This window comes from Pholis gunnellus (genome assembly GCF_910591455.1).
Source record: "Pholis gunnellus genome assembly, chromosome: 7".
NCBI classification, from domain to species: domain Eukaryota; kingdom Metazoa; phylum Chordata; class Actinopteri; order Perciformes; family Pholidae; genus Pholis; species Pholis gunnellus.
In genome coordinates this window covers 5733019-5746993 of record NC_136533.1, presented here as the reverse complement: position 1 = coordinate 5746993, position 13975 = coordinate 5733019, and the positions used below count along the sequence as shown (strand labels likewise).

The 13975-nt window shown below is 41.4% G+C and overlaps 1 protein-coding gene across 1 annotated transcript in view; it reads left to right on the top strand.

The window, feature by feature from the left end:
* Window positions 1–13975, top strand: part of cspg4 (chondroitin sulfate proteoglycan 4) — a gene marked incomplete at its 5' end in the record, with an annotated part of 67002 nt that overhangs the window by 38551 nt on the left and 14476 nt on the right. Inside the window, 4 exons of the mRNA XM_079162447.1 lie at window positions 34–3585; window positions 4933–5121; window positions 5302–5577; window positions 9583–9759. Coding sequence (XP_079018573.1) covers window positions 34–3585; window positions 4933–5121; window positions 5302–5577; window positions 9583–9759 — 4194 coding nt within the window. The remainder of the gene's footprint in view (window positions 1–33; window positions 3586–4932; window positions 5122–5301; window positions 5578–9582; window positions 9760–13975) is intronic.

Sequence of the window (13975 nt, the reverse complement as noted above, 5' to 3'; positions counted from 1 at the left end):
TATAATACACTCAATGTTGTTGCTTTTCCTCAGGCACGGATGAACATGGGGGCTGGTGAGGTGACACTGTCCTCGTCCCAAGGAGTGCAGCTGAACAACCTTCTGGACCACAAAATCTCCCTCACACTGCTCGATGGCAAACTCACCATGACAATTGATGAGCTCTTCCCAACATATGTTCCTGTAGATGACGACGGCGAACAGCTCAATATCGACATGGGCGTTTGGCTTGGAGGAACCGGAGACCTGGATGCTCCCTACCTCAGCAATGCCATTCCTCCTTTCCGCGGCTGCATGACTCAAGTCAAATTTGAGTCCCACCAGTTTGATATTCTCAGCTCAGCGTTTAAACAATGCCATGACACAAAGGAATCCTGCAGCAGTGAGTTTGAGGCTGGTGATGGGGAGGCAACTAGTTTCAGCACCCCTGATTCCTTTGTGTCCTTTCCTACCTGGAGCGGGGCTAGTGGTACTCCAAGGGTCTTAGAAATCCTAATGAAAACCACCATTGAGGATGCGTTACTTGTTTTCCACCCTGGCCGAGAGTCAGACTTTATTGCTGTTGGTGTTGTGAAAGGCTATCTCAAAGGCATGCTGGACCTCGGCAGTGGCTTGGAGGTACTGGAGAATACCCAGGTGCGGCTGGATGATGATCAGTGGCATAGAGTTAAGGTTCAAGTCAGTCAGGACTCTTTTGTCCTGAATATAGATAGCCAGTCTTCCTCCCTTCCTCTTGACTCATCACAAAAATTGGAATTGGTTGGAAACTTGTATCTAGGAGGCATACAGGGGAAAATGAAGGACGTCTTTCGTGAGAGCGGGTCCTTAAATCGTGCAGAAGAGGAAATGACAGCAGAATCCTTCATTGGTTGTTTGGGAGAAATCAAAGTAAATCAGAAAGATCGAAGCCTCCAGGATGCTTTGGTGACCAAAGATGTTCATGTTAAATGTGAAGGAGAGGAATATGACTACTCAAGTTACTATGACACAGACGCAACTACAACTTCTCCACCTGTTCGCATCCGATATGTTGATATGGACATCAACGACCAGCATTGCTACCCAACAGATGACACGCCAGAGATATTCAAAAATGTCACAAAACTTCTTGATGTCACCCCATTGTTTGTGCCCGAAGGTGGGGAAGCTTTACTTTTTATCGACAACCTAAGTCCTACATTTGACCTCAGTGCTGCAGGAATGCGTCAATCTCAGATAATCTTTACTATCCAGAATGATCCCTGGTATGGCTTGCTTGACATAAACACTAATACAAGACGCACACAAAAGTTCACTCTTCTCGATGTCATCAATAGGAAAATTAAATATATGCATGATGGAAATGAAAGGCATGCAGATCAAGTCCAGCTGCAGGTGGTTGCTGAAAGTAACAGCTACCTTCCAAAATGTTTAAAGACTCCTCAGGAGTATGTCCTCCCTGTTGAAATTCTTCCCGTCAACGATATACCGCAACTTGGTGGAGGAGAAATCGCCATCACAGAAAACGGCAGAACTCGTTTAAGTCCCGGCCTTATTAAAATCACAGATTCTGACACCCGCTGTGATGAATTAGTAGTAACTGTGACCCCAGAGCCTTCCATGGAAGTTGGTTACTTAGAAAACGGTCAGCAGCCAGGAAGGAGCATTTCAGAGTTCACTTGCAGGGAATTAAAAGATGGAAATATCTATTTTATACATAGAGGGGGTAGAGCTACTGGAATTACCTTGGAGGTGTCTGATGGACAGTCAGTAAGCCATTCAACTACTTTTACGTTATCTGTGACACAGCCACATATGACTATTGTCACCAACACTGGCCTTCTCTTGGCTCAAGGAAGCAACGCCTCCATTGGTGTTCAAAATCTGGCTGTCATCGCTCATCCTCGTAATGGAGATATTATGTATAACATTACACAACCTTTAATATTTGGAGAACTACAGATCAGGACAAGTGATGGAATGTACAAGCAGGTTACAACTTTCCATCAATTTGATCTGGATCAAGACCGCCTTAGATATGTCAGCACAGACTCGACTGACCAGGAAGATATTGTAACTGATCGGATTCAATTCAACGTCCACCTGGGGCAGTTCTCCCTCTGGAACCACACCTTCTTGGTCAAGATTGTCCCTGCACAAGTGAGAGTTTCTACCTTGGTTCCATTAGAGATAGAGTCCGGTGAAGAGCAAACAATCGGACTCACAGAGCTTCAAGCCGAAGTAAGAGGGAAAAACCCAGATCCACAAACTGTAAAATACATCCTTGTCAAGCCTCCAACACTCGGTAGTCTCCATTTGTCAGACAGAGAGTTGAATGAGGGGGACATCTTCACACAGAAGGACATTTTGGACAGTACTATCAGCTACAGTGTGCGTGTGCAAAGAACTGTGGATAATACAGACCAGTTCCAGTTCAGAGTCCTTGCTGATGATCAGTACTCCCCTCTATACACCTTTCCAATTACCATCCTCGCCAATGCCGATGCTCCTGTTTTGACTATTGAGGAGCTGGTTGTCGTGCAGGGCGGTGAGAATACTCTGAACAAAAACTATCTTTGGATACATTCTCCAGGTTCTACAGATTTTATGTACCGCGTCACACAGGGGCCAAAGTATGGGCGACTGATTAGGGACTCCCCATCCGGCCAAACTAGATTTGAGGGGGCGATAAGAGTATTCAGCAACGAAGACCTCCAGTTTGAAAGGCTTATTTACAAGCATGATGGCTCTAAGTCAAGCAGTGATGAGTTCTATTTTTCAGCATTTGATCAAGGAGCGGAAAATGACAATGAGGAAGCAGCGCGTGGAGTTTTCAGAATATCCATCCAATCCAAGAATGAGCATGCTCCTGTGAGGGTTGTGGACAAAGTATTCAATATAGTCCGCCACGGTCAGCGTTTGCTAACAACTGATGTCATTCAATTTAAAGATGACGACTCAGATTTTAATGACACCCAAATTGTCTACGCTCGTGAGGGAATACTCTCAGGCAACATCGTCTCAACATCTAATCCCTCACAGCCCCTGTTCCGTTTCACACAAGCCGACCTGCGAGATAAGAACATCCTCTTCATTCACCACGGAGCAGACCGGGAGCGATTCTCCCTGCAGGTGTCAGATGGCTTCCACAAGACCACCGCGCTGCTTGAGATCCAGGCAGGTGAGCCCTACCTCCGAGTAGTAAACAACACAATCATTGTCATCGACCATGGAAGCACTAAGACCCTTAACACCACCCTGTTGAGCGCTGACTCTAACATGGACATCAGAGACGACAGTGAGATCAAGTTCGAGGTCACATCGCCACCCAACGACGGCAGGATTATTGTGAGTGGGATTGAGGCTGCAGAGTTCACCCAGGAGGACTTGAAAAAAGGCGTTGTCTCTTATGAGCACAGTTATGAAAGTCTTAGATCCAAGGACTCCTTCAGCTTCGCCGTGCAAGCAAGAGGACATTCTGAAGAAGGCACATTCAGGATTAAAATATTCAAGCAAGGTTACCTCTCTGAGCCTGAGGTGATAACCAATGAGGTCATCATTTCCTATGAGGGAGAGCACACCATAATCAACCAGGATAATCTCAAGGTAATGTTAACTGACTCATTACAGTATGTTGAGCAATAGTGATTTGTTTACACTAACTGGAAGATTTACATTATGTGCTTGAGAGCGACAGATCACAAATATACTATTAATTTGCTTGGCTGACATTTAATCTACAAAGCACACATTTGTTTTTATTCATCAAGACAGCATTTCATATTTATACAACTTGGCAGTGATTATGTGACAGATTGTCTTTGTCTTTTTCAAGTTTATTTTCTGTTTGTGAAATAGATCTTTCGCATGAGTCATTCAAGCATACTGCCCTGTTTTGTAACCCTGTCTCTAATCTACATCATAACCACATGAAAGCAGGGCTAAATATGACTGTGCAGTTGCTGCTTTTGATCTAGTTTATATACTAAATTACAGTCTATTAAGTGTGGAAAACAGAGCACTAAGTATCCCCTGAGGAGCTTCCTGAAGCCCACTGTAATTTATAAGATGAGCCTGCCCGCACTTCATCTTGAATGCAATTAATGAGGTTTAAATTGGCGGCCCATTCATAAGACATTCTCTATATATATCTTGAATTCTTTCTTTTAAACGTTCATTTCACCAAAGTGCACACAATCTGCAGTATTGACTGGTGAAGAATCTAGACACACATACTCCTGAAATATGTATTGAACAAATCCTTGATAGAATGGTAGAATGATCTTCTCAAATGCCAGCATGCCTGCTAAACACTCCCCTGCTTCAGGCTGCAGAGAGTTTATTAAGTCTTCTCAGTGGGACGACCATAGATCTGCCTGCGTGTAAATCTCCAGCATGACTTTAAATGTTACCAAATGTCAAAAAATATATTATTTTAAAGTTTCATACAGTCACAGTGTTCTAGTTAGATACTATATGCTCTACTTTCACCATCAGGTATTAAGTGCACTGAAGTTTACAGTATATTGATAAATAATATACAACAAATTAATGTAGTGCACTAATATTAACTTAAATACTGTTCCTGTACTAAAAGGAAGTAATAAAAGCTATCCAACTCCAGATGTCTATTTGAAACACCACGGCCAAATGAAAACTTTTGTTTTATTATTGTTGATTTGTTATACTAACTGGTGTAGTTGTCCTTCTGGCATTTTTGTCAGCTGTGATTAGTTCCTCTATTTCCATGATGCATTGTGTTGGGGGACAGCAGCGACTATCAGCACCACACTTAAAAAGTCAAACAATTTTAGTATGTATGCTGCATTTTCACCAGAAAGCTTAATCTTTGCACTTCACACAAATCACTTTTAGATGGTCATTATACAAAAAAAGACATGAAATATTTAGAGATTAGATTATAAATTAACTGTACGAACTTTTGCTTTTTAGGTGGATCAAGCTGATATTCTTCCGACAGAAATGGTGTTTACCATTAAGAAGCCTCCTCGTCTCGGCCACGTGGTCAAACTCACAAACAGCTCGGACAGCACAGCCTCGCCTGTCCTCGACTACATTCACTCCTTCACTCAAGAGGACATTGATCAGGGACGCATTCTCTATGTGTCTGCATCCATCCAGGTTTATTGTCATATCATTTATTCTGCTGTTGCATAGTAAATCAGATGTGGCAGCTTGTTCTTTTTCATATTCACGCCGATAGTGAAATCAGACAAAAACAACCTCAGCCTCTGATGGATCTAAGGCACAAAGTCTATTTTTGGTATATCAATAACTTATTTGAACATCCATCTCATTCAGGGCAATGACGCCTTCACAGTTGACGTCAGCAATGGTTTTACTTCAGTGGAGGACCTGCACATCTCTGTGAACATCGTGCCCCAGCTCATCCCCATCCAGACCTTCAACTTTACAGTGAAGGAAGGCCTCAACAGGGCAATTAATGCCGAGATTCTTAACATCTCACATCCCTTTTACACCTCAGCAAACATCGTCTTTCTTGTGGAAGAGGCACCACAGCACGGGGAGATCCGTTACCTTGATGGAGACGAACTGACTGACTTTACATGGGAAGAGGTATGTAATGATATGATGAGAGAAACAGAGAAATTAGGACTTCAGATACATATTCCAACAAAAAATGTCCCCAACGATCTCCAAACAATCGCATCTCCCTGGCTCCTCATTCAAACAACACTGTATTTTTCTCTTGCACCTTAGGTTCAAACTTTTGTCTGATCACTTCCCTCACTAACTCTCAAAGTTTATAAATCAACAATCAAGTTAAGTTTCATTGCTCGCCAATATGGTAGCATGCTATGCTATGCTATGTTGTTGGCTTGGTTCATCGCTATAATGAGGAAGGTCATTGATCCAGCTCTTCTTATTTTTATGTATATTTTTTAAGCACACTATTTTTTGTGCATGCATGTATTATTTTACATAAATCTATTACATTTGTGGGGGATATTTTCGACATACCAGCATCTTCAGAAATTACTCCTTCAATAGAGAAATTGTGTTGTAAAATAAAACACAGAGCTTTTTATTTACCAAATGGTTGGTTTCACCAAATTGTGTGTACAACAGGCATTGCCTCTAGCTACAATTTTTAGGGATTGAGTGATTTGATTAATTAGTCAAAGGACATGAATCGTGGAAATGTGGAGATTCTTATATTTTTGTCAGTCTGGGACCAAAATCTTTCCAGAACACCCCCAAAAAACGTAATAATCCACATTTCATCCACTCTTAATAACTCCAGGGAGTACAGCATCTCCCTCTCTCGACTAGATCACGGTGGCTGTTCAGCAGGATTACCACAGCAAGGCTTCACCATTAAACCTCCCCCCGGTTACTTCTCAGTGCTGTTTTGGATTTGTTGTAACAGACAGAAAGTGGAGAGAGACACGTGAAGCTGCTGCAGCACAGCTATCTGGTCGCTCTCCGTGTGGTTTGGAGGCCCCAGCTTTAGGAAAATATAAAAAATGCATGAGTGTAGTGATCATTGAAAAAAAACTCATGCATTCTGAATGGACCACATAGTTTACTGGAGCTAGTTAGACACGTGTCTTATAGCTTCTGCATCTATCCCCGGTCTCCCTCTACTCCTCTCTACTTTGCTGAAGCATTGTGGAAAAACTGACGATGCCTTTGGACCGCCTGGAGCCAAAATAAACTGGCCCGGTATATTCCTATAATAATATATGAGTGCACGCTGGCGTCCCGCGCTTTGCTACTGCCAGACTCGCTCACAGTGTCTCTCAAAGAACCCAATGTGCAACTCAAATGGGTCCACTGCGTAGCAACGGTTTCATTGGCAGCGGAGGGGCAAAAGTGAACATAGATATCAAATGCCACTACGGAACTGTCACAGAGACTGTTTGCTAAATGTGTTTTTCTGTTTTCTTTTAATGTTAGACTCAGAGAATGGAACGCAGTCCGTTCTCCCAAATGAGTACCACATTGAAGAATAAATGTCCAATCCTCAGTCAGTGGAGCATTTAAAGCAGACCGTAATTGTTTCAAAATTAAAGTTGTGTGTGTGTGTGTGCGCGCTTTTTTTGTGTTGACGGGTTTATTTCCCCCTAGGTTTAATGCTGTTTGGACACGGGACTAACTGGTGTGTGTTATCATTTTGCGATAAAGTCACTAGCTTGGGTAGTTCACTGAGGTTATGTAAGTGTGCAGTAACATCGTGGCTGTTCAGTGAGAAAAACTGAGAGTGTTCGAGAGTGTCTACATGAACACCAACCACATGAATGTTAGTCACTCTACTCGCTGTATGTGCCATGTGGTCCAGATGTGTCACATTAGCGTGGAATCTGTGTCAGACAAAGTTTTTTTCTATCCCACAGCACTCACTATGATTTACTCCTGCTTTGAACAATCAAGTCATGAACACATTCAGTAACATATGCAATGTTGAGTGGGATCCAACAAAAATCTGAAACATTTTGCTCCGATACACCTTCGCTTTAATCAGGTTCAGCTCTCCATCGGGTCTCAATTAGGTCTTCCATCTGTGGAAAGCTATTAAAGTCCTCACATGCAACTTTAATTTTCGCAAAGTACAAAATGTTTTCGGTCCTCTGCGGTTTATATTCCTCTTTTTTAAAAATACAGTAGACACACAGAACCTTTTACATCAATCAAAAGTGGAAAACAAATATGTCAACACCGTGCATCAGCCTCTAAGTAAATCCAAAGGCCACATGTCTAACAGCCACCCACTGTTTATTGTCCCAGCAAGCAGACTGATTGTCTCGCTGACTTTCCCCGATCAGTAATGATGATGGGGGTTGTTATTCCAGAAGGATGCCCGTCATATGGGATCCATTTGGCACTTCCTGCTCTCTGAAGCGGGTCCCTCAAATTCACAGCAGCTTACTGGCTTTTGTCAAGACAAAGTTCCAACTGTCCTCTTTGCGGAGATGTATCCGGAGTCTCTGTACATTTGTCAGATTAAAATGTTACATGTTACATACAGATTATTTGATCCAGATAGGACTACAGGATTGAGAAACAAGAACTCAGGGTGCTGGGTGCTGGGATTTCTCTTCTGTATGCAGAAAGTCAACTGAGTTGACTTGGCTCGGCCGCAGGTGCTGTTTTCCGTCTAGCTCACTTGACACAGGATGACTAATTCTTTTGTGCATCTGGTTCCCCTCAAGGTTTTGTCATGGGAGATTCTCCTTGTTCATGTGCTGCTGTCAGACACTAAGACCTGATTATAGCCTTTATCTCAAAACTTTGAAAACATATATTATCTGTTTAGGGCAACAAAGGATATTGTGTTTACTGTACAGAAATAAAGATCTGTTAGAACATAAACGGTATTATGTTTTCTCATCTCCTAAAAACAAAGAGAGGAATTGTTTGACAATTTGGCATCTGCCTGTTAAATACTAGGCGAGAGTCAGGAGACAGTTAGCTTAGCTTAGCACAAAGACTATAAGCAGGCTGAAACAGCTGTCTCTGTCCAAACAACCAAGGGAAGGCATATAAATAGCATTGCATTACAGTCTTTTCCTCCCACCATCATAATTAGTCTTTCTCACTTTCCATACTACGTCACTTGCTCTGAGCGTAGCATATTCACGCGTATGCATTTATATTGCAGAGGTTGCAGACTACATGACGTAAAATGACATGCATAAAAGCAAGAATGGCGTTGTCATTGTATGCTAACTGACACATTGTCGTGTCATTCATAGACCATATGGTGAGAGCGGGCTGGTCCAAAGAGAAATCCACCAACCAGCACCCCTGAAGTTTGAAAAACTGGGCAAGAAAAGACTAATCTTTATGCTAAGCTAGGCTGGTTGTCTCTTGGCTAACTCTCGGCAAGAAAATGACAAACCATACAGTATTTACGTACCGTCTCACATTATCCGCAAGTTGGGTATTCCTGTGTTGTTATTCTAAATGAAATGGATGATTCTCACAGTTGGAATAACCTAAAAGATAAAGATCAAGCCAGTTAACAATTTGAGTAAATCAACTTTTGCTTTAAAGTGATATTAATGGGAATTTTCTGCTTTGTGTAAAGTTAGTGGACTAACAAGAGACATAATTATAAAATATTCAGGGTTTTAGTCCCAACGGCATATTATTGTTAGATTCTGCCTGTCTAGTAAGCACCCACGTCTCAAACTCCACTTTGTAACGCAGTTTTTCTGTTTAAAATGTTTATAACATTTGTAGTCTCCAAACCTCAGCTGAAATAATAAGATCCCCCAGAGCCACAAAAGACATTAAACATTATGTTTTCACAGGCTGAGTAGCACACCAGATAGTTAGTCAAAGTACTATTATGAGTAAAATGATTTGAGTTCCCTGTGTCAGGGGACAGACGGCTATTTGAGAAGATATTATGCACCAAAGAATTGAGAATTTAAGAATTTGAGATGGAAACAATGTCATGAATTTGGGTTTCTTCAGGTAAACCAGGGAATGATGGCTTTGTGGTTTCTCTAAAGCAGGCCCGCCCAGCCTCTGCCTATGTCATGTCGTTTCCTACCATTCAGGTCTGATTCAGAGTGGAGTGACAACTGGATCTTTTTTTTTTATCTTCCCCAGCTGAAACTTGGACACGTCTACTACATGCATGACGGCACCGAGAGCAAGGAGGACAGTTTTACACTCTCTGCCTCGGCTTATGAGATTGAGCGCCGGAGCCTCCCTGTCACCATCTCGGTGACTGTCACACCAGTCAACGACGAGCCGCCAAAACTGACACGTAACACAGGAGTGGAGGTAATGTTTTGCTTTTTGAAAGTGCATTTGCTGTTACTTTGAGCTGTCCTCCAGCATGCTCCACGGTAAACGTTGCTGCTGTAGGAAAATCTTATAAAAAAGTAAACTTTTAGTTTGTTGGATACTTTTTATTTTCCTATAGTACATTTCAACTGATGAGAATTCAAGCTGGCCACAAGCGTCACTTTGTGTAAGGGCAGCAAAGTTATTGCGACCTTTCAAAACAAGGGAGTACTTTATATTAAGAAACCGTGGAAAAAGATCTCGCTTCCTTCGGGTTTATGTCAGTTCAAGTTTATTTCACGTTACCTCTTGTTTTTATTTGCTTATATTTTACCTTTGTAAATATTCTGGAAAGAAGAACTAGTCCAACTCGTGCATGTGATTGAAAGGCTGCAGGTGTTACCACCCGTTCCAGACTTTGCATGATTAGTCCGATGCCCAACCCACACAAAATTTGAGAAAATGGCAGATAAATAGCTTTATATTGGTAATGAGAATCTGTCTTGTTGAAAAGAGCTTGATTTATTTAAAATATACTACCTCATAGTGCTTTAAGCCTTTTACCGCTTTGCGCTTCATCTTTATTTACATTTATTCTCAGACAAAATTGATGAATTTAGTGTTTTTCTGCCAATTTAGAAATCACAAGATATGCAAACAATCAAAAAGCCTTTTGTTTGAAGGAGCTCTTTCCATTTAAGGCTCAAACTGATATAAAATCGTTATGAACTCTGAACTCTGAATGAACTTTCTAACATCTATAGCTTGAACTGCGGTTACAGCCCACTGTCATGAATCCTGTATGAAGTGAGAGTTAAATTCACTTCATGCTGCAAGTACAGTGAATGCAGGGAATTTTACTCAGACGCTGAAGGCTACTGTCCTCACAGACGATGACGCACGCTGCACCAGTACAGCAGTGGCCTCCACAGCGTATTGTTTTTTTTATAAACAGCCATGAAGTAGAAGTGAATTAGCATATTCTTAGCTTGACTGCTCCAAAATGTTGCAAATGAATCATGTACGCCACATAAGTACAAGAAGACAGTGATTCACTGAAAGCACTCAGTGCTGTCTTATAAAGCATCCGTATGCATTTTAATTTGCACTGGAACGGAGGGAACTTAGTATTGTTATCAAACTACTTTACAGTATCCATGCACCTCAAATATTCAAAACTACATACTTTCAACTTTCATAAAAATAACGATGTTTTAAAATTAAATATGTCTAATTTGGAAACGTATTTCAGTCTGTATTTGGCTTTAGTTAATATCTTCTGATTCATTGTTGTCTTTTCCCACAGTATAACTGTGTACCACTCTAACTGAGGAGTTTTATTTATCACAACGGGACTTCAATCTGACTTGTATTATTGCCCATCCCTAATTACCATAGTCAAGTAAAACACATCTGTTTATGTTAACTCTCATTTTCAGGTTCATCGTGTTTTTGGTTTCCTATTGAGCATGTTTATATGCCTTAATATTCAAAAAACACATCATTTTTCTTGAATATACCTGTACGCTCTATTTTAGCGCCTGTCTCTTTAAGCCCACCTCCCAAAAAAGCCCAGTCTCCTATGATTGGCTCGCGAGAAAAAGATGGTGCACCTTTGATTTAGAAGTATGTTGGAATTAATAGATTGACTCCAAACTGCATATTTACTGAAAATAGACGAGGTGTCATCCCTTGTGGGATCTGTCAGTTTAAAAGTGGAAACCACACTTTATATCAATGGGTTGATGACTGGTGACAGCAGTGGTTAACCATCCAACGCACGCAGGGTGATAAATGGTTCAAAACAAGTCCACAATGAAAGCTCTGTCAAAATGCTCAATCTGTCACTCCCCCAAAGTGGAATTACAGAGACAATAATACATAAAACACATCAAGTTGATCCAAAGAGAATTCAAATGTTTCTAAAATAATAAATTATGTGAAATAATTTTTTGCCATAATCTTGATTTCCAATAGCCTTCAAGTGTCACACTGCACTGTTTAATTTCCTTCATTGTGGATCTCACTTATATTTCCTCTCTAACTAATAACACTCCATCCGTAAATAATGTCACCACAACTATTAACCTTTGACGCAAAAAGGCAGACGTTCATTCAACAACACCTTTATGTAATTCTCATATACAGTAGTTTGGGACACGCTTTCTTACTGACTCAGCCATGAGAGATGAAAAAGTTTTGAAGGATCAATGAAGTAGATTGTGCTGTAAGAGTAGGCAGGCGGTTGGAAAAAGCCAGCAGTAATCAGCTCACAGAACTGGAAACCGACTGTGTCATTCAGCCCTCCCTGCTCTGCCTGCGGCTCCGCGTCTCCCTGGCAACCCATATTTTTGGAAAACCAAGATGGTCGACGAGACCACGGCTTTCTGGCAGAGCGAGGGCGGCATCCAATCCCTGCGCCTCCTCGGCTGCGGCTGCAGAATGTAACATAATGATATGTGGACGTCTCCCCGCACAGAGCCGGGGCTGGCCCAGCAAGCGGCACTTGGCTTGATTTAAAGCAGGAAGTGTGTGTGTGTGTGTGTGTGTGTGCGTGTGTGTGTGTGTCTGTAGTGACCTCTGCAGCAGATGATCAGACATGATGACGAACATGGTCGTGATCGGGCTCTGTTGAAGCTCACCGCTGATCCCAGTTGGCCCGGTCTGTAGGATGCAGCTGGTCTCGATTAGGGTTTACACTCGTCTCTATATGTCTGGTTCTACTTGACTTTACTGTATCTCAAAAAGGTTGCGCTAGTTGTGCAAAATAGCTGGCTCTGTCTCTGTATCTAGATATCTGTCTGTCTGTCTGTCTGACTATATATATTGTATATGTAGCTCCATTGATAAACCATTGTCTGTCTTGTTGTTGCCTTTACTTCCCCACTCCCCAGTATAGAGTTAGAAAACACTCTGGTGTCCCCTGTACTTCCAAATTCAGCCTGTATTTCGGATGCCCAGGCAGTGTGGGACCCAGCTTCAGACATCTGGCGCCCCTTCAGAGTCTCCAACATTTAAAACATGGTGGTATCCTGTTGAGTCATCAGCCAACGAAGTCATTCGCCTATGGCAGCTCCTTCATTACTGCCTCCAAATGAAATATCAGCCATTGTGTCCAATCAAATTGAATTTGCAGCCCATCCTCCTTGGTGCTAAATGCATTGATTGTTATATAAACCATCAATTTGCAAGGCCATTTTCAGATTAGCTGGCCTAGATTGCTTGGTGCCTTACTGGAGTGTAGAGTAGGCTGATGGGGCCATCTAGTGCCGGGGATGGGTTTTGCACTTTAAAAAATATATAATCAGAATTTGTAGACAGATACTTGAAACTAGGGTACTGTAAAATATTGAAACATTTGTATTATTTAAGAAGGCTGTCTTTGGTTTTTCTGTTTAGGAACCGTTTTGTTTATTTGTTTGTTTATTGGTTAAGAACAGTGTGCAAAACATGCATTGAACCAGATACGGCTAAAAGCTCATTTTCATCTGTATCCCTGGGCGGAGTGCTGCGCAGGTTACAGAGATAAAAGATCAGTTGTATCAAAACGTTAGGCTTCCTTAAAAGCTGATACAATAAAACACGGAACATCCGAAAACGAAGAAACCAAACAAAAATTCACAACCACCATGAAACAAACAACAGAAGAACATTACTAAATTCCCACTAGCACAGTATCAGTATCAGTGTTTTAGCTCAATGACTACAGACCTGACTGTCCTTCGACCAAGTTTTCATATTTCTTCCAGTGGAAGTTGCATTTCAGTTAATAGTTAATGTCGGCAGTGTTGCCTACATGGTGATTATCATCCTTCTCAGCATGTACATCACAAACCAGTGTCATCATTTGTGTCAAAAAGAGCTATGAGAAAGCACTGCCTCGTCATCATCAGCTGCTCAGACATATTCATCATGTTTTCTGCAAAAAAAGAAATGCATAATTTATTATAAATGAAAAGTCATTTGTAATAGCAGAAGGCTACAAAAGCAGTCAAAGGCCTTATGATGTAACTTTGCTGGCGTTTTCAACTTCCATGCGCTGTTTGGTATATTTGTTTGCCTTAAGCGTCAATGTAAATTAACTTTTGACAAATTATTTGCACAAAAGCGATTCAAAGATAGAAATAGATGTCATTTGCCACATGCTCTAAACGGAAAAATTCTAAACGGAAGTCTCTCTTGTTTAGGCTGTTGTGCATTCTTCAGAAACTTA